The sequence below is a fragment of the Macadamia integrifolia genome, chromosome 6, assembly GCF_013358625.1.
Source record: "Macadamia integrifolia cultivar HAES 741 chromosome 6, SCU_Mint_v3, whole genome shotgun sequence".
In the NCBI taxonomy this organism is placed as follows: Eukaryota; Viridiplantae; Streptophyta; class Magnoliopsida; order Proteales; family Proteaceae; genus Macadamia; species Macadamia integrifolia.
The window spans coordinates 4,494,911-4,517,142 of record NC_056562.1 but is presented as its reverse complement, the minus strand read 5'-3'; the positions used below and the strand labels follow the sequence as shown (position 1 = coordinate 4,517,142).

The 22,232-nt window shown below is 40.1% G+C and overlaps 1 protein-coding gene across 14 annotated transcripts; it reads right to left on the bottom strand.

The window, feature by feature from the left end:
• Positions 1-482: 482 nt before the first annotated feature.
• LOC122080990 (nucleoid-associated protein At2g24020, chloroplastic-like) lies at positions 483-21,333 on the bottom strand. Of its 14 annotated transcripts, XR_006140967.1 has the most exons (8): positions 21,111-21,333; positions 9,594-9,660; positions 9,451-9,493; positions 9,297-9,346; positions 3,513-3,547; positions 2,987-3,058; positions 1,329-1,537; positions 483-972 (listed from the first exon to the last, which is right to left on the bottom strand). XR_006140967.1 is itself a non-coding variant. In XM_042647900.1 (7 exons), exons 1-7 carry the CDS (start codon positions 21,150-21,152, stop codon positions 964-966), a joined length of 318 nt encoding a protein of 105 aa, XP_042503834.1. In that variant the 5' UTR covers positions 21,153-21,333; the 3' UTR covers positions 483-963. The 14 variants fall into 14 exon arrangements, 8 of the variants coding, with proteins under 8 accessions (XP_042503834.1, XP_042503837.1, XP_042503831.1 ...); XM_042647900.1 differs by lacking the exon at positions 1,329-1,537; XM_042647897.1 differs by lacking the exons at positions 483-972; positions 9,594-9,660 and adding an exon at positions 12,156-12,277 and having other exon boundaries at positions 1,213-1,537.
• Positions 21,334-22,232: the final 899 nt, after the last annotated feature.

Sequence of the window (22,232 nt, the reverse complement as noted above, 5' to 3'; positions counted from 1 at the left end):
GTGTTTTCATTAAAATAGGTGGGAGAGGCTAGAAGGCATTTTTGTTGAATTCTTTATCTCAGTGATTCAATTCCAATAAGCATCAGGAATTGAGCCTTATACTTAAAGTTGAGTTTGATTTAGCTTTCTGTACTGGTGATTCTAATTGATCCTCCATGCTTCTTCAGAGGACGTACACACCAATACCGGTCTAGCATTTATTCTCTGGTAAGGTTGATTCTTGTGTGGGTCTGAAAATTTGAGTGCCTTCTGTTTGCAAGGATAATTCAATAGGGGATTTACTCTTAAAATGAAGAACTATACTTTTTATATCTACTGCTTGTAGCATTTGGTTAACTAACTTGAATATAATGAGTAGAATACCCGCGATAATATTTCTAAATGAGAATTTTTGGAGTATTTTGTTACTAAAAAGCTCACAACTAAAATTTTATGGCATAATGATTTAAGAGCAGGTTAATGGGATCCGAATCGGCACTGGCTGATTTCAATTTTATTTTATTTTTTTAATAAGAAAAGAGAAAATTCATTTAAGGAGATTACAGGGAATAGTATCTTATACGGCATTCAAAATACTGTTCTTTCTAGCCTTTCTGGTTAGATGGTGGGCAACAGGAACAAAACACTAAACCTTTTTTACCAATTTGAAGAACTTCTCCCTAAAGATAATTCTTGAAGTTGAATAGAGAAGGAAACACCTCCCACGGCCAGTTTTGTACTCTCATGCTGTAATAAATTTAGCACCTCATCAGCATTAGTCCAGATGGTGGTGGCTTTGATCCTTAATCGTCTTGCTTGTGTAGTCCTTCAAGAATCCTTCGTATTTCTAACTCTTGTCAACTCTCCAAGTAGACAGCGGGGCTTCCTTCCCTTCAGAATTACATCCTTTAGCCTCATAGAAAACAGAACCAATAAGATTATCCTCTTCTGGTTTGCATCCTTGTATACCTCTGTAACTAAGAGCTAGAGCTTCTGCATGCACAATTAGGATGCATGTTACGTCCTAATATCATTTGATCCCAAATCACAGTTTAAGCTATATAACTGAGAAGCAAGTCAGGATAAAGTAATTCATCCCAGGGGGAAAAAAAGAGGTTAAAGCAATATTAACATTTAGTGAGCTTCCCTTTACTTTACATTAACAGCATAAGATAAAGCTGTGGCCTGTGGACAAATGTTATTATGTTTTTGCTTGTAGGTAGATTTTCATCATACTTTAGATGGTACGAGTGATATTTATCAGAAACAAAGAGTATGAATGATCTTTCCAGTATCATGCAACCAAGTATATACAAAAGTACATGAGAATCTGAAACTAGCCGACCAACCAGTTATGAAATTTCAAGAGCTCTGAATCCGATTAGGGTTGCATGCAGGAGTAGTTGGCCAAGGCATTGGTACTTGACTGGAAATAAAGATAGAGCTTAAAAAATATAACTTTAGTTGTCGAGGCGTCGCCTACACGTCCAGGTGCCTTGGTCGCCTAGATGGGTGCCATGGATGCCTTGGTTGCCATGTTGGTGTCGCCTTGAGTCGCCTAGACACCGTGACAACTATCAGTTTTTGAGATTTTTAAATACTGTCAAAAGCTAACGGAAATCATTAGTTTGATTACTTTATAAAAACAATATTTTCTGAATATTATGAAAAACCCTTTTTTTTAAGTATTTTTATTTTATTTTTTCTTATTTCATACTTTATTGGGTCAAAGAAATAAACAATATCAATCAGAAAAATAATTTCATGACTGAGAGACCCTTCATACCAGGCTCCAAGTCCTATGATCTCCACATCTCTACAAAATCATATCATGTCGACTTGCATGTATTGTATATTCATTTTTATTTTTTTCAAATCATTAATATCCTTACATTATTATTTTTGTAAGGACAGAAGTCAATAGCATGTAATGTATATTCTTTATTTATCCCAGAATCTCAGATGAAGTTTCACACATCCAAATTGAAACAATTTCAAGAGGGAAATTAAGAGAAAAGATGAGATTAAAATAGATAAAAATGGAAACTTTTACAATCATGAATCATGACTCTGCATTTAAATTAAAATCTTACCAAATATGGTAATTAAACTTTTCATGGCATCGTTATTCCCCCATTCAAGTGCAATGAATTTGGTTGAGAAGTAAAGTAAAATTTTACTTGATTTAGTTATAATCACTGCTGGCAATGATTACAAAAGTTTCCTTTTTTGGTAGAGGGGGGCAGTTTTAATTTCACTTCACTTCCAATAGGAACTAGAATGAATCCTACCATCAAAATTAAACAAATGAACCTAAGCAGATTCTATATCATCTAGGGTTGTTCTATTACACCCTGAGTAGTGAACAGAGCGCATGGAGCAGATAAATATACTATTAAACCATTAGGCCAGAAGTGGTGTTCCACAGCCCAAATATCTGAACCAAAGATGTGATCAAGCAGCTCTAAGTGTGTTAAATTGTACGGTTACAGGAAGGTGAAAATTTGATCCTTCATCAATTTAAAATAAGGGAGGGTGGGCCTTGGCGCGACGGTAGGGTTTCTCCACTGTGACCTAGGGGTCACAGGTTCACGTTGGGAAATAGCAACTCTGCGAAGCAGGGGTAAGGTTGTGTACATTATGACCCTCTCCAGACCCCGCAGTGGGAGCATCATGTACTATGCCCTTTATCAATTTAAAAGAAACAACTAGTAGACAATATGTGAAAAAGCAAAAGACTTAGCAGCTTTTGAAACTTTGTGTCAACGTACCTTTCAAAGTGCACCCCTCATCATTTCATACATTTTGAGTTTGTGACGAGTCACGGTATATTTTTTTGATGTGGATTGTACCATGGATCTCCAGAGAGAGTCCAATTGTTCATATCGTTATGAGGATTATTCAGTAATGCATAAGGAACCTCAGGAAAGCCAGCAAGATTATAAATTTTGTAAAGAATGAAAGAAAGAAATGCATAACCAGCTTAACAAAACAAATATTCACTTACTTCTGGTCCTAGCTCCATTGCAGCCTCAGTTATCTCAGTGCGTACAGGTTGCTGGTTTCCAGAAAGTGTAACCTAGAGAAAATTTGACTATAGATAAGAGTGGAGTCCCTTAAAGAAAAAGGAAAAAAGTAATGCCAAATGCCTCAAATTTGTGTTATTAAAATACTTCTCTTTATGTTTAAATGATAAAATAGCATAAAATGGGTTAATCTGATGTTAATAAGTTTGTTCAGCACTAATGAAAATCTTGGAATTCAGACAAAAATGAATATAACAACAATGTTCTACTCTTTTGGATACTACAACCTCCCAATTCACTAATATGGGAAGATAAAGAAGCACCTTTCATTTAGAAAATAAGAAAAACTGAGATAGAAGATGAAGGGTGACAAGTATTTGCAAATCTGAGATGATATAGGGCAAATTAAGATCAATCTCAGCTCCTAACAGTTAAACTGGCATTGATTCATGAGCCAATTGATCTAACTTTGAACCGATTTTTAAATCATGATAAAATATTGGATACCTTTATTAGTTCACCTTCACAGTAACCATCAAACTCTGTTCTGCAGAAGAGAGAAAAAAAAAATGAAAAGGAAAATTCAGTATTCCAATAGCAAAAGCATTAAGATGAAAAAGGGGTTTGGAAATAGTATGCATGCAGCAAGTTCTTTCTGTACACGCACTGCTTCAACTTGAACAACCATCTGTGCCTTCTTTACAGTTTCATATAGATTTTGCATACTTCCTAAAATTCCTGCCTATATTCAAGTAACATAGCAGAAAGGTTAATTTCCCCAAAAAAATATTGACTACTATAAGGATGTTTTGTCATTATTCTCCATCTCAACCCGGTGAAGATTTTTATAATTTTTGTATAGAAGAACACAAGATACCATAATAGCAGATGTCGCTGGAGGCGGGTGATGTAGATCCACATTATGGAAGGAAATATGAGAGGAAGAAGGGTCCAGCCTTAGTCCACCTGAGTGGCTAGGGTCTGACCAAGAAGCCAGCCGAACCCCTACTTGGTCCACTTGAGTGGCTAAGTACAAATAAGGGCCAATTGGGCCCATCGGCTAGGGGAGTAATTAGTAGTTGTTTTAATTAATTAGTGGGCCATTGGGCCCATCGAGTTGAGTAAGTGGTATGTCGAGTCCAAATTGTCTTAGGACTCTATATGTTTTCCACAAAGGTTTATTATTCCTAGTCAAATTTTGAATTCCTAGTTGTAGTAGGAGTGTCTAGTCCTATTAGGAAACTAGCTCCAAGTTGAAGTAGGAGTGTCTAGTCCTATTGGGAAACTAGCTCCTAATAGTAGTTTGATTGCTATTCTGCCCTCTATAAATAGAAGAGCCTATGTACTCATAATTTCAGATTTGAAAAAAGAATAATTGCAGTCAATTGCTTAGAACAGCTGGGACAGCTGTGGGTGAGAAGCCCGGGCCGAGATAGCCACTCCTCCCCCACTTTTCCCTTTGTTTCTTCTTGTTTAAAGCTTTCTATTTTATCCTAAAGTTAATGTTGTTGAAGTATATGACTGTTGTGAGTATTCAGAAGTTCAGATCTGTCCAAGTTACAAACCAGATTTGATTCTCTCTCCTGAAGCCTGCGATTATTTCTCCTAGGTCAGAAAATCAAGAAAGCTTGTAACTTCACACAGCCGTCAGAATTCTCTCAACATTGGGGGTTTTTGTACCCTCCCTAGGGATTATCTACGCCCAAGAGTGCAGCTCAATCGGACTCCTACAGACCTGGCCGCACCTCTCTCCAGCTCTATAGCAGGTCTTTCTCTCTCCTATCGGGTTGTGTTTTGGACTGGTTTTGCTCCTATATGGGTATTGTATCCTTGGGGGTTTTTTTTGATGGCCTTATTTCTTTGTTTCCTAGTCCTATTTGTATTGTTTGGGGTTATAAATTGCTGGGGTAGTTTCTTGTAATCTACTCCTGCATTAGTGGGTCCCTAGCCAAATTGATTTATAAGGGTGTCAAGGGGCATTCAAAATAATAATATTTGTACAAAAAAATTCACTCTCTTAACTAAAAATAGCATATCATAATCCAATATAATACCCCTAAAAGAAACGGTATGGATCATATAGATATTTCAAACAAATAATGGCAAATAAATAAACCATCCATAGCATAAACACAAGTCGCAACACATTCTTGAGGTATGGGGTCATACATTTCTTTGTTATGATGGGGAAAAACAGGATGCCAAAGAGAAAAAGAATAATATAGCAGAAACTCGAAATCTATTTCATTCCATACCATACCTCATATTACAAGTTCCTTCATCATTCATTTTCAACCCCACCACCCCACCCCCCCAAAAAAAAAAAAAAAAAAAAAAAAGTGGGGTTGGAGTGGGGAATCAAAACAAAGTTCCCAATTTTTTTTGTAGGGTCCAAGGGGAGGGAGCTGAGGGGAATGTGCAAGGACCATTTCAACAGGCAGGTTAAGATGAGATTCTGACTCTTTGAGCCCAACTACCATGTTGACCCAAGGCTTTGGAGGGTTCCTAGGTGACGGGATTATCTAGAGACTTGGGCTCCTACAAGGACTGACTAGGTAGGCTAAACTTAGACGGTGTAAGGCTTAGGATTGGACTGAGTAGCGAGGGGCAGCAACATACATGATAAACATAAAGACAAACAAAATAACATAGTAGCAACAATCAATAAAAGAAACCACAGCTAAATGCAACAACTCAACAAGCCACCAATAACAAGACACAACACCCAATGTGGAGAAAATTGATAAAATAGAGATACAATTAATTTATGTTGAAGTCAAGGGAAAAAGGGGTTGAGAACGAAATCGTTTGGGGGGTGGGGATCGTGCTGATTCAGTAATAGGACAGAAATATAAGAGACAAAGAGAGAGAGAGGAGAGTGAAAAGAAGGTGAGGGAAAGAAGGGGGGGGGGATGGGATCTTACCTTACTGCAGAGAGAGAAAGAGAGAGGAAGAAGCATCCACCTTTTTTTTTTGGGGGGGGCGGGAAGAAGAGGCTCCACAATGGGAGGGTCCAAGAACACATTTTCTGATATTTATTTTATTTTCATTAACAATCCTTTTGGCCGTAGGCCTTACGAAGTACAAACTATTAAAGGACAAAAGAAAAAGGAATCCTAATCATATCCAACAAAGTAGGAAAGAAATAATAAAGAGTCCTATTCTGATTTACTAACTAAAAAGACTCCTAATCAAATCCAATAAACTAGGAAAGAAATAGTAAAAAAATCATAATCTGATTTACCAACTTAGGAAATAATAAATAAAAGATCCTACCCTACTTTCTAAGAAAAAGAAAAGGAATCAAATATGCAGAATTCTCGATGTACTCAACTCTTGCGTTGGCTGTCCAAGTGGGGCCCATGTTGTAGTTGTCAAAGGTAAATTTCAGAACTCAAATTTCTTGTCCACAAACAGAAAAATTGACACTCAATGTGGGTCCCATGGTGGTTCTCAATCGTCAATTCATCATCCAACCAGATAGAAGGTGAACTGGGCTGGCCTCTGTGACGTCATCTCTGGTACACTCTGAAATCCCTGAGAGCTGGGCTGATGTCCCCCTCATGGTGCCTACCTAGGCATGCAGTCTCTGACTATATTTAATATAGAAATGATAATGCAGTTGTACGCATCAATGCAACTCTACCATTCAAATCCTAAATATATGATGCACCTGAAAAATTGGCAAAACCTATAAAGCCCTCTTGAGTCCTGTATCAATTGACCATAAAAACAAAACGTAGTTCTCACGGTATCTAGGTGACCTAAGACATTGGAGAGGGTCCAAACGCAAAGCATACAAGACGCGCACTTAAGCGACACCTTAACAACAATGATAAAAGCATCAAATTGTGGCTGAATTTGATAACCTTCATTTTTGTTTCTCTTTTCCTTTTTTCCTCCTCATCTACTTCCAACAGTGTGGAATAGTCATCAAAAAGCAAATTCTCTTCCCCCCCCCCCCCAACTCTTTTGTAATATAGTTTGAATACAATGATGCCTAAAATCACCTGATGCGGATCTGGGGAGTTCAAAAACCCAACTTGGACCGCTTATGGGCCCAAATGGACATTAAAATCCAAGCACAAAAAGTGATGGCAATTTTGTAATTAAATCAGAAATTGGATGAGTCTAATGGGAGTTCAACAATATATGATATAATGTGGAATATGAATTAATGTAGCCGAGCAGACTTAGAATATATTTAGATCAAATGATAAGACTGAATTAACTAAAAAGAGAGGGCAAAGATGTGAATAGGCCTCAAGTTGTTATATCGTAAAAAGGGGGAAAAGGAGGGTATCGTGTCCTATCTCTGGAGTCTGGACACAACAGAGGCACAAAAAATCAGTAGCTTTCAAAGGAGAAAAGTCCTTCCTTAGAGGGTAGTTGACCCTGCGACTTTGGGACAAGAGTCGAAACCCAAAGCCCTACTGGATGTAAGTGGCAGCAGCAGTAGTAGGTTCCATTACAAGCAACTATAGTCTTCTGCAACTCAAAACCAGCATAAGCACAGGAAGAAAAGTTTCAGGTCTGAACCTCTCACAACAGGAGAGATTTTGGGGGACAAAATCCTAGGTATCAGGTCGCCTGGGGTAGAGGGTCCTTCACTCAAAGTTTCAGAACCACTGGATGGGTATTAGAGGATTTTTATGGCATGAAACTCCATTCAGTTGTGCCACAGAAAACAGAGAGAAGTCCTAGTTTAAGAATTAATAGCAAGAGAGATAAAACAATGAGTAATAACAAAGTGATGCAGCTATGAGGACTTATGAAAGGAGGAGAAAGAAGGGAGTCGGCCAGGGTAATTAAGGGCCACGATTTTGATTGATGGGATATAGCTTCGATTTCGGTAGTTTCTGTCTTCAGTTAGTTTCTAAATTCTTAGTTTCTAATTTCAGTTTTAGTAACTATTAGACTTTCTATTTTGTTAGTTTCTAATTCCAGTTTTAGTAACTACTAGAGTTTCTACTTTGTAATCTCTCCCATCAAAGTTATAAATAAAGCTAGGAGGCTCCATAAGCCTCCCACGATTTTATGAAAAAAAAAAAACTATGCTGCTACTGCTGCTTCTCTGTGAGAAACTGCTGTGTAGATCACAGTGAAGGGTTGGTGTTTGATCCAACAACTCCTTGAGGTGGGAAGCCCAGGAGGATCATCTTCTTCAAGTGTTCTTCTTTACTTCAAGGTATTATCAAGTACTCAGTTGCTAATCATCCAATCAGGTACTCAAATTCCAATTCTGTCCAGAAAATTAGAAGGTTCTGTGAGAGTTTTTCAGAATCTGCCCAGGCCAAAACCAGCCATCAGTTTGGGCTGAGTTTTGGATCTAAGAAGCCCCCCATACAGAGGGAAATTGGACCTGGTTCCCAGCCCTTTTGGACCCTCTGGTCTGAAGATATATAAAATCACCAAGATTTTGTCCTGTAGTGCATCTCTGCAGCAAAACCTGAAATCGGAAGGAGTTTCCTGGTCTGTTCTGGTTACTAAGCTCCTCTAAAGTATTGTTCATGTTAGTTGGACTGCGTGCGGCCTATACCAGTCCCTGTTAGGTCCCCTTGACCTGCTTGCTGATTTTACCTAAGGAACCCTAGTTATTAGAATTGATAGCTTGTTTGTTTTCTGACCTGATCTCTCTCCTATTCTGATTTACTGTTCTACTATTAGGCTGGACTGTGGTTGTTCTTTGGTTTAAAAATCCTGCAGTTGTGAGCTGGTTTGACTTGTCCAACTCAGCTTTACATTACAAAGAAGTAAGGAGAGCGATGAAATCAAACTTCAGAACAAACCAATTCATCCAAAAAAAAAAAAAAAAAAACTTCAGAACAAATAAGGATAAAGAAAAAATTAACAGAAGAGAGAGCAGAGGTCATACGACCATGTTCTCGTTCCAATCCGGCACAACTCACATAAAATCCATTCATCTTAAAGAGATAAATAAAGACTCCTAATTGTAATTTAAGACAGAAATTAAACTTGACTCTAACTCTATCACTACTTAGCCTAAACTAAAAAAGAAGGTATCAAGATAAATCTAAATAAACAATAACCAAACAAATAAACTAAAATAACCTACTGGACCCAAAAAGAAATTGGGCCCGGTTCATCTCCATCTGGCCCCTCAACGGGTTTGGGCCGGTCCATGGAAGTGTCCTTGCATCATCACCTCAAAAAAAAATTTTGGTTGCCTCACACAAATTACTGCAGCATAGGTGAAAATTGGAGTCCAATATCTATACAAGAACTTTAAAGTGGAAAGCACACAAAGGAATGACATGAAACTCGTCATACCATGATTAAATACTTGTGCATGTTCGAAGAGTACTGATAAATGGAAATGTCTGAAATGCAGATGAAGGAAACCATGAATCAACTAAAAAAGAAGTTCGCTGATCCAAAAAAAAAAAAAAAAAAAAAACTAAAAAAGAAGTGTAGCTAGATTTACCTTTGATTGGCCATCATCATTATCCTTCTTTCCTCCAAATAAACTGTAAACCCGAAAATTTTTTGGGTTACGAGATCTTTTACTTCCAGGCCAGGATAATGCTGGTATACCAATTGGACCAGTGTTAGGGTTTAGTTTATTACCTGAAAAGGAGAAGAAGCCACAAGAAATGGATTTGCAATTGTCTCTATCAGATAGCACAAACAGAACCTAAAAACATGCATCCTTGGATAAAGTAATAATCAAATCAATTTCAAAAAGGTATAAAATCGAAGGGCATTGAAAAATTCTATTCTTCCGCCATTGCTTGATATACAAAATCAAAAGTATGGCTACGTTAAAACCATAAAGAACTTTAAGCTCTAGGAGCATATTGCCTTGATGAAATTATCTGAACTATAAAGGGGAAAAAACATAGCGGTGGACGAATTGCAAACCACAAAAATGCAGAAACCTAGATCGTATGGCAAAGCTTCCAAGGTATTAAAGAAGAAAACAGTAGGTTGACCACCCAAATCCTATTCTAAAGCAGGCTTGGCAATAACAAATAAACAAACCAAATCCCCTGCAAAAATGTCAGAAACAACAAATGTAATTATATTTTCTAAAGCATCAGACAACATCAACAAGGTCATTGTTGGTTGCACGCTTCTATATGCACAGTGACAATTCATCTTTAGCCCTTTGGGACAGTGATAATTAGCCCTTTTAAGAATGTAACATTGGATTTGGCCTTCAGTCTGTCTAGTAGAGCGACATCAATCTCAGGATTCAGCATTAAAATGAAGCATACGAAAAGGGAACCGGGGAAGTAGATAGCAAACAATAATAAGTTCCTTAAGAGGCAATTAAAGCTACCCTTTCTAGAAAGATCCAATCATCATAAAATTAAGGGACCTCTAATCAGGCATTCAACTTGGAATTGACTCAACAAGAACCTGACTGAACCAACCCAATCCATTGGTCAAATTTGGTTCAGGATTTCAGAAAACTCAAGTGGGCTAAGGTTTGAATTCTCGGGACGTACTATATCTACAAATGCTGGATACTTAAAATTTTGCACAATGTCACATTGAATCACTTCTCTCCTTTTCTTTTTTCCCCTTTGATAACCGAATCAATTTTCCTTCAAACATTCACATGCCTGAACCAAAACACATGTTCCTTCTTCCCTCGTCTCCCTCCAACCTCCTCTCTCTCCTTTCTCCGAATTCTCCTCATAAACCATATATCTCTTTTTTATTAGAAGTTTAGAACCCCATCAAACTACATAACAAAGGCTTCTATAATACTGATACTAAGAACCATAAGCTTGCTACACCTGCCCAAACAAAGGTTGACCCGAACAAGTTGCCAATTCTGTTGAATAGTCTCCTTTCATATTTTGGAGAACCAATGATGGGTTTCAAGAAGCCTATAGGATTAGGTTCAGACACTAAGTTCACAAACCAGAATCACACTGAATAAGTAATGACCAGAATTGAAAGAATTTCAATAGACTAATCAAAAGCTCAGATGGGCCTTATATTCTGATTGAAGGTTGGCATAAGGAAAAGCAATAAAGCCTTAAAAGTCTGGTCCAGATCCAAGGGTCTGATATGAAGTTATGATGGTATCCTACACAAAATAGGATACTTGAAACTGAACTCCAGAAATGAATACCAATGGCAGAATTTAATGATCTCAAATCAATGATTTAAAGTGCCTCAAAGCAGTATTAGAATTCGGCAATGGTACTAGAGTCTAGGATGTTAATCTGAAACAGAAAATCAAATCTAATCTTAGAATAGGGTAGAACCAAGAATCCAACTCGAAGTAGGACACTAAGAAAACAGAAACTAGATCAAATGTTGAAAACAGGTGTGTTCAGAATATAATCCGATTGCTAAATCAGAAGTCTGATTTGAAATCTCAGACTAAAACAAAAGAAAAATTGAAATTCCAGCAAGTAAGGTATGCTAAAGAACAGAACAGAACAGAAAACCAGAAAGTACTAATCTGATTTGATGGTGGACAAGATGAAGAAGAATGGAAGAAAGGTAGAATGATATGAACCAAGCTTCTCACCTAGAACTTGAGCATTTTAGGTTCAAGTTCCGGCGGGAGACAACAACATTCCAGCAGCATTTCTCCAATGACATTTTTATTGTTTAAGTTCTCCATTTTTATTTTGGTAAATAGAACACTTTATTTATGATTAAAATGAAGAACTCATGGGTTGTGGGGGATTACACTTGATGTAGGGAGGGTGCCTAGGCAACTAGGTTTCCTACAAGGGGTCAATCCACTAGAGTAAGGAATACTCAATAGGTCTTGAATTGGGTTGGGTTCACAGTTGCTCAGCAAAGTACAGATTTAACATGCAAGATAATAGACTAATTAACAGGGCAGCTTTGGTCAATAATAATCTAAGCATGAAAAAACACTTAAACTACCCAAGCGTCAAATGGGGGTATGGGGAAGGGAACACGGCAGCAAATATGAGTTAGGTTTAGCACACATCAATCAAGACACTAAGCATAATAAGCAACCTGCACAGTTCTCTGAAATCAGTCAACTAATAAGGTAAAACAGCAAGGATTAATTTCAGGTTTCAGCAGAAAATAGATGGCTTGATAAACAGAGATTAATTTCAGATTTCAGTGGGGAAGATAATGGGAATAATAGGCAGTCAATGGATGTGGAACAGGGGGGGTTTTACTTACCTTCTTGCTGTCCCGATCTGAGAAGAAATGGAGAAGCCGAAGTCCTCCAAAACAGAGGTGCAGTCCACCTCATTTGACGAGGAAATAAGGTCCAACTTGATGATGTAGTGCTCAGCAGCAACCCAGGTGGGGTTTATTCAATGGAGGTGATCTCCAGTTATTGTGAACAATGGCTGCAATAATGCAACAGCAACAGAGAAGACAAAAACAACAAAAGAGAGAAATGAAAGTCGAGATAATAGAGAGAGTCGAGAAAGAGAGGACGAGAGTGAGAAAAGAGAGAGAGACCAAGAATGAGAGGAGATCGTGAGAAAAGAGAGAGAGACCAAGAATGAGAGGAGATCGTGAGAGGGAGAGAGGGACGTTGGCTTTGCCTTTTTTTTTTCAACAACTTTCATTCCTCCCATTGTGGCCAATGGCCTTACATAAATAATAGGATAATTACTAAAAAGAAAAGGCTAATCTAGGAACATAATCTCAGAAATAAAGAAGTTTCCTAAAAAAACAAGTAGGAGTGTTATTTAGTTTCCTACTTAACGCAATGACCTAAATAAATAAAATCCAAGGAAATAAACTACTAACATATCAGATTTGGTGGGGGCCACACAATCTTGGCAAAGAAAGGAAGGAGAGGACTCGATCCAGCACTGGGAAGGCTGGATCGAGCCTTCCTTTTCTTTTTTTTCTTCTTTCTTCTTCTTCTAATCCTCCAACCACAAAGAAGGTTGGGTCTTCTTCTTCCTTCGGCTGTACGTCTTGATGTCCCCATCAACTCTTCCCGGCTTGGAAGAATTCACCTCCGGTGAATTAAAGCTCATGTAATACTCAAGTAGGTCTGGGTTGAGTTGTTGGACTTCTTGCATTGTGATCCAGGTGTTGTCAATTTCCGGACGTTCATGCCACTTGACCAAGATCTCTCTAGAACCTCCAGTGTGTGTGGACACAATCCTCTCATCAAGGATTTCCTCAACTTCTTCAGTTCTTCTCGTGACCTTAGGCACAGGTGGTAAATGAGGTGGGGGGAAGTGGTTGGCTTGGCTCAGAAGTCTCATCAATGTTGAAGGGGAAGTCTTCAAGGTCATCAGGATAGAAAGGGGAAAAGGTAGAGGTACCATGGTATGAGACTAGGACTTCAACATTGAAAATATTACTGATCTCCATGCTAGCTGGCAGATCAAGAACATACACATTGGCACCTATCCTCTTGGGTACCTTGAACGGACCTATGCTACGAGCATGTAGCTTGCTCGCTTTTCCCCTAACAAAACGTTGCGGCTTGATTCTTACCATCACCATATTGCCCTCTTGAAACTCTTGTAGCCTTCTGTGCACATCTGCCTTCGATTTGTATTGCTCATTGCTCAGTGCTATCTGTCTTCTTATACCTGCATGCAAATCATGTATATGCTGAGCAAAAGATTCGGCTGACTGGGAGGTCCTGGAACTAGACACGACTAGGATAAGGTCTATGGGTGCCCGAGGCCGGTATCCTGAACATATCTCAAAGGGGGACAGACCAGTGGTACGGTTCTTAGAACTATTATATGCAAACTCAGCCTGGCTAAGGACTCGATCCAAACTGGTAAGGTGTTCTCCTATGAGGCAACGCAATAAATTCCCTAAGCTCCTATTGACAACCTCGGTCTGACCATTGGTCTGAGGGTGGAAAGCGGAGGAGAAACAGAGCTTCGTGCCCATCATCTGCCATAGGGTCCTCCAAAAATGACTAGTGAACTTAACATCCCTATCGGACACTATGGTGAGGGGTAACCCATGGTACTTAACAACCTCATTAAAGAAAAGTTTGGCTACTATGGATGCATTGGAGGTCTTAGAGCATGGGATGAAATGGGCCATCTTCGAGAAGCGGTCCACAACCACATAAACAGAATCATGGCCTCTCGAAGTTCTTGGTAGACCAAGCACGAAGTCCATGCTAAGGTCCTGCCAAGGGGAATGGGGAACGAGTAGGGGAGTGTACAAACCCGTGTTTTGCTTTTGTTGTTTGGCAGTCTGGTATGTCCTGCACTGACTCACAACTCTAGCAACATCCCTCTTTAGTCTTGGCCAAAAGAATCGGTCCTCAATGAGGGTGATGGTCTTATCGCGACCGAAGTGGCCAACGACTCCCCCAACATGCAATTCCCAGATCAGGAAATCTCGGAGTGAAGTCTTGGGAATGCACAACTTGCTTCCTTTAAAAAGAAAGCCCTCCCTAAGTAGGTAGTCCGAGCAGTTGACTGGGTTGCCTTCATTCAAGGAAGTGAACGGTTCACTAAAATCAGGACAGGTGGGGTATTGGTCCTTGACTCGCTCGAACCCTACAACCTCCACACTCATTGCCTGGAGTAGCACACTAGCCCGACTCCTAGCATTGGTGCGAATGAGGAACATGTTCACCCGGCTCAATGCATCTACAACTGTTTCTCGACACCAGGTCTATGCTTGAGTACAAAAGTGTACTCTTGGAGAAACTCAACCCACTTGGCATGCTTCTGGTTAAGTTTCTTTTGAGCACTCAGGTACCTCAGAGCTTGGTGGTCAGAGAATAGCACGAATTCTTGCAGTAAAAGGTAATGTCGCCAATAGCGTAGTGATTGGACAACCGCATAGAATTCCTTGTATGTGGAATATCGTTGCCTAGCTTCATTAAGCTTCTCACTAAAATAAGCAATAGGGTGGCCCTTTTATCCTAGGACACCACCTATCCCAATACCAGATGCATCACAATTCACTTCGAAGACCTTAGAGAAATCTGGGAGGCGCAGGACTGGAGCTTCAGTCATAAGCTTTTTAATCTCATTAAAGGCCTTTGTAGCACTCTTAGTCCATTGAAACTCCTTTTTCATGCAATCGGTGATAGGAGACATAATGGAACTAAACCGGTAAATGAATCTTCTGTAGAAAGTGGCTAAACCATGAAAGCTTCGTACCTCATGAATGTTAGTTGGCTTAGGCCACTCTACAATCGCTCTCACTTTCTCAGGGTCAGCAGATACTCCCTGAGCTGACACAACAAATCTCAGGAAGATGACTTGATCACTCATGAAGGTGCACTTCTTGAGGTTGACATAGAGTTTCTCTTGTAAGAGCACATGAAAAACCTTCTGTAAGTGATCCAAGTGGGAAGACGGGGTCTTACTATAGATGAGGATGTCATTAAAGTAAACCACGAGGAACTTGCCAATGAATGGTTGAAGCACTTGATTCATTATCCTCATGAAGGTGCTAGGTGCATTTGACAAGCCAAAAGGCATAACTAACCACTCAAAGAGGCCATCCTTCGTCTTGAAGGCTGTCTTCCACTCATCTCCAGGCCTAACCCTAATCTGGTGGTACCCGCTCTTGAGATCAATCTTCGAAAAGATCGAAGAGTTGGCCATCATATCCAACATGTCATCAAGCCTAGGGATAGGGGACCTATACTTGATGGTGATCTTATTGATGACCCTACTATCAACACACATACGCCAGGTGCCATCTTTCTTTGGCGTGAGCAAGGCAGGTACAGCACACGGGCTAAGGCTTTCCCTAATGAATCCCTTCTGCAACAGTTCATCCACTTGCCGTTTGAGTTCGGCATGTTCTTTGGGATTCATTCGGTAATGGGGTAAGTTCGGGAGAGAGGATCTTGGAACTAAGTCAATAGCGTGCTGGATGTTACGCATAGGCGGTAACTCATCAGGTAGCTCCTCAGGGAATAACCTCTCGAATTTCCTCAACAAGGGTTGCACTTCTCTAGGAGCCTCAGTGAATAAGCGTGACCTATCGATATTACTCTGCACGGCAACTAGAGCATAAATCACCCCTGACTCGTGACACTCTTCTTCAAATTGTTGTTGATTTAAAATGTTGAGTGTTTTGGTGGGGGTGTGTTTGGATGTACTTCCCTTGTGTTCTGGAACCCTAACTTCTCTAGGGGCACTGGGGGTCAGTCTGATCTTCTTCCCTTTGAACTCAAAGACATAAGTGTTAGACTTCCCGTAATTGGTGACATCCCGGTCATATAGCCAGGGTCTACCTAGAATGATGTGGGCAACATCCATCTCTAGGACATGACACCACACTCGATCCTTATACCCTGCAAAGTGTAGGGGAACTAAACACCTCAGATTAACGAGAATGGTGGACTGATCAACCCAAGCAACCTTGTAAGGCTTGGCGACCACATTCATGCAACAGCGGTCTGGGCGACCACATTCATGCAACTCCCGCTGTTTATGGCGATGCGGCAGTTCTTGCCCTGATGACATGTGTAAGTGATGAAAATATTAGTTCGTCGCCAATCATCGCTACTCTTAGGTTGTGAGACCATGCAACGCACAATGCCGAGCTTGAGGTCACCGGCCTCCTCGGTGTCCTCATCAGATATGGTCTCATCTGGTCTATGGTCCTCATACTCATGGTCCTGAAAACACTCTTGGTCACTTTCTTCAAGGGTCTGCTCTCCTATATAAAGATTCCTATTGGGACACTCTCTAGAGAAGTGACCAAACCCACAACACTTGAAGCACTGTTGTTGTCCACTACTCTTGGGTGCTTCTCTCAAAATTCCTTTACCCTTGTTGTCAAATTGCCGTTGTGGTGCAGCAAGGGGTTTTGGGAATCCAGTTGAGCATTGGGGTGGTTTTCTAAATTGGGACTCCCCAGCTTGGAAGCTCTTCCTCTGAGAATAAGTCTCATGGAGGATTCCACCTCAAGGGCTATCCTGAAAGCCTGTGGAACGTCTCGCACCAGGTGGGGTGCCATACGAGACTGAATTTCGGAGTTGAGCCCGGTAAGGAATCTGGATAGTGTCTGCTCAACATCCTCCCAAATACGGCTTCTAATTTTCAATTCATTGAACTTGCTCATGTATTCGGTCACAGTCAACTTCCCTTGCTTCAGGGTATTCATTTCATTCAACAACTGGGGCCTATAAGTGATGGGCAAAAATTCCCTCTTGAGCCGCTCTTGTATTTCTACCCAGGTGGTGATTGGCTTAAGTCCTAGGTGGTCCTCCTGGTACTATAGGTTTGTCCAGAAGTCCTAGGCAGCTCCAATAAGTTTGAACTTAGCAAATCGGTAGCGGACTTCCTCTGGCATATCGTAGAAATCGAAGTACCTATCCATCTGCTTGATCAAATCCAGAAGGATCCTAGCATCAATTTGACCATCGTAGGTAGAGGCATCTACCTTAATCATCCGTCTGACATCAAAGCCCCTATCATGATGCTCATAATCCTCATCATCTCCATATTGGGTTTGGCGTCTTGGTGGTGGGCCTCGACCCCTACCCTGATCCCTACCATGCCTTAGGCCTTGGAAGTTATCCCCTATCTGGTCATAACCATCAGTTTGGTTATTTTCGTTTACTTCCTCAGGGTTAGGGCATCTGCCCTTAGGTTTAGTCCCAGTTGTGTTACGGCCTTGCCGTCTATCAGGATTTTGGGCACTTGTCTCGAGGGCAGCCAACTTATCGGTAAGGGCTTGGAGATGGACAACTTGTGTCTCTTGTATGGCTTGAACGGCTTTCATGAATTCAGCCAGTTGCTCAGATTGGGTGGAGGTGCTAAGGGGGTCAGACATATCCTGGTATGCTCTACCACTACGAGTGGACATAAGGAGATGGGCAGCCAATGGTATGGTTGCTACCAAAGACTCAAGGTCTACTCAGAGTCTCCAATTGAGACAGGTAGTTAGCCCTCTCAATCTTGAAGTCAGAAATCTCCCTCTCAAGTATATGCATTTGGAGGGAATAATGTCCAATGCTATTTGGTCCCGCCAACTTAAGAAAGAAAAGGGTGTCCTCTAATCTATGGTATCGCTCTCTTAGCTCAGACTCGACCACGGACAGATGATGACGGAGACTAGACCTCAAAAGGTAAGACATGTAAACAAGGGACAACAGTACCTAATTACCCTAAACCTAAACAAAACCTGGCTCTGATACCAAGATGATGTAGGGAGGGTGCCTAGGAAACTAGGTTTCCTACAAGGGGTCAATCCACTAGAGTAAGGAATACTTAATAGGTCTTGAATTGGGTTGGGTTTAGGAATACTCAATAGGTCTTAAATTGGGTTGGGTTCAAAGTTGCTCAGCAAAGTACAGATTTAACATGCAAGATAATAGACTAATTAATAGGGCAATTTTGGTCAATAATAATCTAAGCATAAAAAAACACTTAAACTACCCAAACGTCAAATGGGGGTATGGGGAAGTGAACATGGCAGCAAATATGTGTTAGGTTTAGCACACATCAATCAAGACAATAAGCACAATAAGCAACCCGCGCAGTTCTCTGAAATCAGTCAACTAATAAGGTAAAACAGTAGGGATTAATTTTAGGTTTCAGCAGAAAATAGATGGCTTGATAAACAGCGATTAATTTCAGATTTCAGTGGGGAAGGTAATGGGGATAATAGGCAGTCAATGGATGTGGAACAGGGGGGTTTTACTTACCTTCTTGCTGTCCCGATCTGAAAAGAAATGGAGAAGCCGAAGTCTTCCAAAACAGAGGTGCAGTCCACCTTATTTGACAAGGAAATAAGGTCCAACTTGATGATGTAGTGCTCAGCAGCAACCCAGGTGGGGTTTATTCAATGGAGGTGATCTCCAGTTACTGTGAATAATGGCTGCAATAGTGCAACAGCAACAGAGAAGACAGAAACAACAAAAGAGAGAGATGAAAGTCGAGATAATAGAGAGAGTCGAGAAAGAGAGAGGACGAGAGTGAGAAAAGAGAGAGAGACCAAGAATGAGAGGAGATCGTGAGAGGCAGAGAGGGACGCTGGCTTTGCCTTTTTCTTTTTAACAACTTTCATTCCTCCCATTGTGGCCAATGGCCTTACATAAATAATAGGATAATTACTAAAAAGAAAAAAAAGGCTAATCTAGGACCATAATCTCAGAAATAAAGAAGTTTCCTAAAAAAACAAATAGGAGTGTTATTTAGTTTCCTACTTAACTCAATGACCTAAATAAACAAAATCCTAGGAAATAAAACTACTAACATATCAGATTTGGTGGGGGCCACACAATCTTGGCAAACCTAGGAATTAAAACTACTAACATATCAGATTTGGTGGGGGCCACACAATCTTGGCAAAGAAAGGAAGGAGAGGACTCGATCCAGCGCTGGGAAGGCTGGATCGAGCCTTCCTTTTTTTTTTTTTTTTTTTTTTCTTCTTCTTTCTTCTTCTTCTAATCCTCCAACCACAAAGAAGGTTGGGTCTTCTTCTTCCTTCGGTTGTACGTTTTGATGTCCCCATCAACACCTCTCCAGGATCCATGGATTTGATATGGGCCAAACCATCATACACGTTACCGAAAATGCCCTCCTAGCCAAGAAGTCAGCAATTTTGTTCAGCCAAACCAAAATCTGGATATCTTCTAGGATCGGCCGTATCTTCAAAGGACTGCTAGAGGAGTTTTGTTGAAGATAAACGATCACACCCTTATTGTCAAATTCAACAATAATCTTTTCATGACCTTCAGAGATAGATTCCAACATAGCTGATCTTATCACCAGTTCTTCACCATTAACAGGAGAGATAAACTTGTTTGGACTAGAAACTACAAATAATGGATTTCCAAGATGATTTTGTCCAATGAAAGGCCTACTTTATCAATCCCTGGAAGCATGCAAGCATCACAAGTAATCTTCACGAAATCCACAAGTGGAGGAGTCCAAGTATGAGCTATAGATGACTGGTCACAAGAAGATATTGGAGCAGTTGTAGAATGGGGTTTCACTGATGCAATTTGAAACTCACAATAGGCCTTGGTAGATGCTCGAATCACTTCCTCAGGATATCATATTGAGCGGGCGAAAGACCAAATCACTTTGTGAAGCCATAAAAACCAGCAGATAAAATATCATTGAGATACAATTTCACGACTGGTTTTTTTTCCCTTGTTGATGAAAAAACCTCTAGCTATGAACTCCAAGTTTCAAGGCATGGTTCACTCACTGTGGGAACAACATAACCAAGATGACTGCCAAACCAAACCAAACCGATCTCGCAAATCGGTAACCTAACAATATGTGAGATATTGTTTCGGTTTCACCACACCTGCTACATTGGAGAGGAACAAGCAGATTACGTTGTCTGAGGTCATAGGCAATAGCCAAACCCGAGATGAGCCCTCCATAGAAATAGTTGAATCTTTGGGTAAGTATGATTGTTTCAAATGTATTTCCGTATCTGAGATGGAATGGAATTCCAAGATGACCTCAAGTAGATGAAGCGGCATAAGCCAACTGCTCTTGATCTAGTTGATTGGAAAGTAGATGGTAAGAACTCTTAACTGAGTAGACAACATTTTTTAGCAGCACCCCATACTGACCGGTCTCTTTGAGGAAATAATGGTAATTTGATCTTCAAGATTTCCGCCAATTTTGATGGTGTGAAAAGATCATATAAAATATCATATCTCCAAAGCTTCGTTGTGAAGGAATGAATCACAAAATCCTAGTCCTCCTTTCTCCTTTGAACGGCATAACCATTTCCAAACTTTCCAGATTATCAACCCAAAAGAAATTTGCTACTGCCTTTCGGAGTTGGTTTAAGTTCTATATTCACGCATAGGGTTATTTGAAGGTGAGGTTCAGACTTTAGGTTCAAGGTTTAACAGATTAAGGTTTCAGGATGCCGGAAAAGATAGACAGAAAAGGGGAAGACGGCTGATTTCACGGTTCAAACTTCATGAAAGTTCAAGTTTCATTACATGGTTAATGGAGATTCCAGAGACTGATATTTTCCGGCAAGATTTCACCGTCCATGATTCTTGTTTACACCTAAGAGGATACGCTGTATTTCCAAGTAAGAATTGAATTTCATTTGTCAATCAGCCTAACCCTAATTTAATATCAGAATTCGCTAATTAAAGGTCAAATCGAATTGCTAAATGTTACAAAGAAAAAAAAATCAGGTACAGCTTAAAGCAGAAGAGAACATGAGAAGAAGACTTACAGAAGGAGATTGAGGATACGCTAGTAGCGCTTTTCCGGTCATTGATACTGTGCAAGTTCGAAATCTGAGCAGTTAAAGCGCTAGCGGACGCCATTAAAGTGGATGGAGGCAGAAAGGTAAGAGCGAGGAGAAGAGCAACAGAGATTTTTGAGTCCTGTGAGAAGGATAGTTGAGATTTTTCATTTTCCCATTTTTTTTTTTTGTCTTTTTGGTACAAATTTTCCCTTTTACGTGGATAAAAATGTCTAAATATAATATTTCCATTGAGATTATTACTTTTAAGGGAAGAGGACAAGTATGCTAGCGCATTAACTAGAAATAATGTATGCTAGTAGGATTTTAACCTTGAATGAAATAAACAAAATCTCATCTATTAATGTGGTGAGGTCTTACAAAACCTGTTTAATACCGTCGCTTCACGGTCTCCTTTGCCCTCGTACTTTGACCGTCATAGACGCCGAAGAATTTCTTTAGTCAGTTTATGCCGGTGAAAAACTTGACCTTGGGCGTCACTTTGATTCGCCAGAATCGCCTCCGACCACCACCTTGGTTCTGAATCTGGTCTTGGTGCTGCCAAACTCCGTCTTCGGAAGCAGAGGAAGCAAGCTCCACTACACGGATCTTCCGACAACGTGAACGATGAGAACCATCGAGACGCTTGTAGTCTTTTCTATTCCACTTACCTCTAATCCCTTTGTACAAACTTGATGAGATTCATTCCATTATCATCATCAATTTCTCCTACTTCTGTTCCTATGCTAGCTTCACGTTGATCCGACGCCTACACCATTGTTTGATCTCGTACCAAGAATTACAGAAGAGAAATAGCATTTCTATCCTTGTAAGAATGAATAAACGTTTCACCAAAAAAAAAAATAAAAATAAATAACGAATAAACGAGAAAGAACTTCAGGAAATGAATACGCTATTGATACTTCGTTTACCAGAGCTTCAACTCCTTCTAAAACTCACTATCACCTGATAATTAGCTCCAAGAATAGTAGATCTGAGAAGCCGGAGATACGATACCAGAGAAGACGGAGACGAGGAAGAACACACGGGGGGAGAGAGAGAGAGAGAGAGAGAGAGAGAGAAGAGGGATGTGAACTAACGGAGGCCTTC